General features: G+C 57.2%; 1 protein-coding gene across 2 annotated transcripts in view; it reads right to left on the minus strand.

Moving 5' to 3' along the window:
• OGDHL (oxoglutarate dehydrogenase-like) overlaps positions 1-3,953 on the minus strand; it is a 24,110-nt gene that overhangs the window by 5,955 nt on the left and 14,202 nt on the right. For both annotated transcript variants that reach the window (XM_010854448.1, XM_010854447.1), the window contains 4 exons: positions 3,575-3,727; positions 2,754-2,856; positions 2,498-2,626; positions 1,311-1,461 (listed from right to left, as the gene is read on the minus strand). In XM_010854448.1, the coding sequence (XP_010852750.1) occupies positions 1,311-1,461; positions 2,498-2,626; positions 2,754-2,856; positions 3,575-3,727 (536 nt within the window). The remainder of the gene's footprint in view (positions 1-1,310; positions 1,462-2,497; positions 2,627-2,753; positions 2,857-3,574; positions 3,728-3,953) is intronic.

A 3,953-nucleotide genomic window follows, 5' to 3' on the forward strand; every position in this document is an offset into this window, starting at 1 on the left:
GGCCCTAGGAAGCCATACTCCAGGGGCATTGTCCCCCTGCCCACCCTGCTAGCTCCCAGGATCACAGGAGACAGGAACTGCAGCACATAAGGAGGGGCCCCTGGCTGAACGCCAAGCCTCACGAGGACTGACGTGCAACACAGGGTGCCGCGGAGTGGTCCCCTGAGCCCTGGCTGAACAGGGCCAGCGGTGATGAGGGACAAGGGAGGCACGGACAGTCTACTGAATTCTGGAAGCCACATCTCCAGGACTCACTAACATGGCAGAGACTGAGTTGAGATCCCAAACATCCGGGGTCTCAAACAGAGGGAATGTGATGGGGACAGCCAACAAGTGTAAAGTCCTCATCTGAACTCTAAACTGCAAACAAGAAAGACGGCAGTGGGGAGTGGGCTTGACAGTAGTTCAAAGGGAAACAAAGATCTTGAGGACCATTGATGACCAGAAGACTTGACATCAATCAAGAGCTTACGCAGAGCAGTCAGCTCTGCATGCTGGCCCCATGGGGCAGAGAGGAGGCCAGGAGCTTTCAGATGGCCTGGCTATCTGATAAGTATTTCTTTGAGCTGTTCTCCATTTGCTGAACCATAGGTGTTCCAGATCTATTCAAAGGGCTCAAACAGCCAATCAACTGTTTTAATCCCTTCTGACTCTGAAATTTTCCTTCCTTAGTTTTGAATGGTGGAGCATGAGGGCAGAGCCTAGAAATACCATGTGCGTCTCCTCAGTGAGGCACGGATGCAGCTCATTGTAGCACCTGGTCCAACAAGGAAAATCCTTTGAGGAAGTTCAGCAAAACACACAATGAGCAAATCAATCTGTGGACACTGGAGTTAACAATCACTCGAATTGCCAAGTTATTAACCTGTCATTCCTGAAACATATCCAGCCTTCAAGCTTGGGAGGCTGATGAGGAAACAGTGATTAGGACACCAGTGAATTTAACGGAGTATGTATAGATCAATGTGTGCCAATTTCCAGTGGCCCTGGACCTGTCCTTGATTTGCCACAAGTTACTGGAGCCGTGTGGAGGCAGCTGTCCTGCCAGTGGGTGTCGGGAAAACAAAAGTGGGTCTTTCCTGCACGGTGGCCGGTGGTTTCTGTTTTTCCTCCAGACCATAACACTCAGCCAGGGATTGAAAAAAAAAAAAAAATCAGTTCTAAGAAGCTTTCCTCTTAGCCCTCATTGAAATGATCATCCAAAGTCCCTGGGCCAACTGAGAGACCCCCAGCACAGCCGAACTCTCAGCTCTCCCCAGCGGCAAGGCTAATGCCCACGGGGCTTGGGCTCCTCCGCCCCCTAGCCTCACCTGAACGTGCCCCTCTCCACGTCCTGCCCACTGAGCCGCACGTGGATGCCCTCCTTGAGCAGGGAGCCGAAGGCCATGTACTCTGCCAGCGCCCAGTCCACCGTCCCCTTCCTGGTCATGTCTGCACGGCCCCGCAGGATTCGAGAGAGGCCTGGGGGAGGGAAGGGCCAGCCTGAGGGGCGCAGGAGCTTGGCCACCTCGCCTGGGACAGCTATGGTCCCCAGGCCCCGCACCAGGTGTATGCATATTCACTGTGTACCCCCCCACACACAAGCCAGGGGCCTGGCAGGGCGCAGGGGACCCTCCTCCAGCCCCACCACTCCAGCCAATGCACTAGGCTGGCCCGCGCGTATGTCCCCACTGCCTCTGTCCCCGCGGGAAGGAGGAGGTGCCACTAGGTGAGCGTCAGCCACGCGCGCGTGCCACACACGCTGAGCAGGGCACATTTCTCCAATGAAACGCAGGTACCGACTTTCACTGCCTTTCAGATGAGAAGACAGGCTCAGAAGAGGAAAGTCACTCACTCTCCCTCATACAGAAGGTGCTTGGATCTGAGCCCAGGCTCCTGGCCCAGGCTGGCCTGCCGTTGGCCCCACACCCACACAGACCTGCCGTGACTGCACACAGAGCCGGTGCCCCAGGACACCTGGGCTTGCCCCAGAAGTGGTGGAATCCTCTTGGAACACCCACAGCCTGCTCAGAGGGTGCACGGGGGCCCCACTACCACCAAAGGGGCTCTTCAGGCTGCCTGAGTGGAGGCCACAACAGCTACAGCCAAGAAGCACAGCCAGTGGCCAGCTACTAGACCAGGGTCACCCTCTATCATCTGTCCAGTTTGGCACACTTGCCCCCCGGAATTCTAGACCCAACTGCCCCCTCCACGGGAAGCCTTTTTTTCCCCTACTCTCCTCCTGTCTGACCCAGGGGTACCCCTAACAAAGGCACTGGGGAAGCCCAAGGTGTCCGTGGAGGCCTGTGAGCGGCACTCACTGGGGAGCGTGGCACCCACATCTGTTCACCTGAAGGGTTATTATCACAGATCCCTCACGGGCATGAGGGAAGCACAGAGAGCTCAGCTGGTCTGCCCACAGCCAAGCAGGGATGAGGCTGGGCCTCCCTGACTCCTGACACCACTTCCTTGGGGCCTGATGTCTGAGACAGTGGCCCATGCCAGACAGAAACCTCACCCACGTGGATCTTAAAGTCCTCCAGGGGCACAGAGCTGGCCACTTCACCAATGTGGGTCAGCGTGTCCTCAGGAACACCTGTGGCTGGGCACGTCATGCTCTTGGGCTCCCCATCCATGTTGAAGAAGCCTGAGAGGGCAGAGACTCTGTGACTTTTGGGAGGCGGTGGGGCCTCAGTTCCCCTGACCAGCCCATCTCCCTAGGCCTGCCTCTCCCACAGCCCCAGGGGGCTCTCAGCCACACGCCGCTCACTCACCAGGCCAGGGAGAGTCAAGCCAGTGCTTTATATGCAGGATTTTTTTATCCTTGGATTTGCCATACGCCTCCTCACAGATCCGATCATACTTGGCGATTTCTTCCTGAAATAAGAGTGAAGGCCTGGATTGAGGCAATGATGCCCTGGGCAGTCACAGGCTGAGGGATTGGTCCTTCTGACCATGTTCTAGAGGAATGGTCTTCCCCTAACCCAGAGGGACCTTGATTGATTTGATTTAGTCAATAAGTCATGTCCGACTCTTGTGACCCCATGGACAGTAGTCCGCCAGATTCCTCTGTTCATGGGATTCTCCAGGCAAGAATACTGGAGTGGGTTGCCATTCCCTTCTCCAGGGGATCTTCCCAACCCAGGAATCGAACCCGAGTCTCCTGCATTGCAGGCAGATCCTTTACCAACTGAGCTACCAGGAAGCCCAAGAGGGACCTTATGGCCAGAGTTTAAAGTTCCAGAGTTCAGGGGATCCTGGAAAGAGTCCATGGGATCGCAGTCAGCAAGGACTTGTGGGAGCCCAGGAAAGACTCACGGTCTTTGCTCTCAGAGCGCCTGAAAGAGGGAGGGCCAGCATATCCACAGAGAACACTGGGGACAACCCGGCTCAGGGCCGCCTCCCACAGGAAGCCTTCCTGGACTCCTGCCTTGGGTGGGCTTCCATGCATCGCCACACTGACTGAATCCCACCAAGTGTCTTTGGTCCTCTGTCCCCCTGGATAACTGGGGCTATCGCCAGCCCCCAGCCCTGGGCTGGTAACATCAGCAGCCCCTCAGAGTCTCGGCTCCAGCAAGGTGCTGACGGGGCCCACCTCAAACTCCTGCAGGGTGACCGTGCCCTCAGCGATGAGCTTGTCCGCGTACTTCTTCAGCACGGGCACCTGTCTGTGGATCTGCTTGTACATGAGAGGCTGCGTGAACATGGGCTCGTCCATCTCGTTGTGGCCACGCCGGCGGTAACAGACCTGTGGGGCAGAGGGTGGGTCCCCACGCCCAGGCAGCGTGGCTGACACAGTCACTGCCACTGGGGCACACCTGGCCGGCTACACCCTTCAAACCTCAGCAGCTCTCATGGTCACCTGCTACCAAATGCCCGCCCCCAGGCCTCTGCAGAGACTGCACCCAGTGGCACCCAACCTGCTGCCCAGCCCTGACCGCTGAAGATGCTGCAGCCCTGGCGAGCTTGGGCCA

This window comes from Bison bison, unplaced genomic scaffold (genome assembly GCF_000754665.1).
Source record: "Bison bison bison isolate TAMUID 2011002044 unplaced genomic scaffold, Bison_UMD1.0 scf7180017864341, whole genome shotgun sequence".
NCBI classification, from domain to species: Eukaryota; Metazoa; Chordata; class Mammalia; order Artiodactyla; family Bovidae; genus Bison; species Bison bison.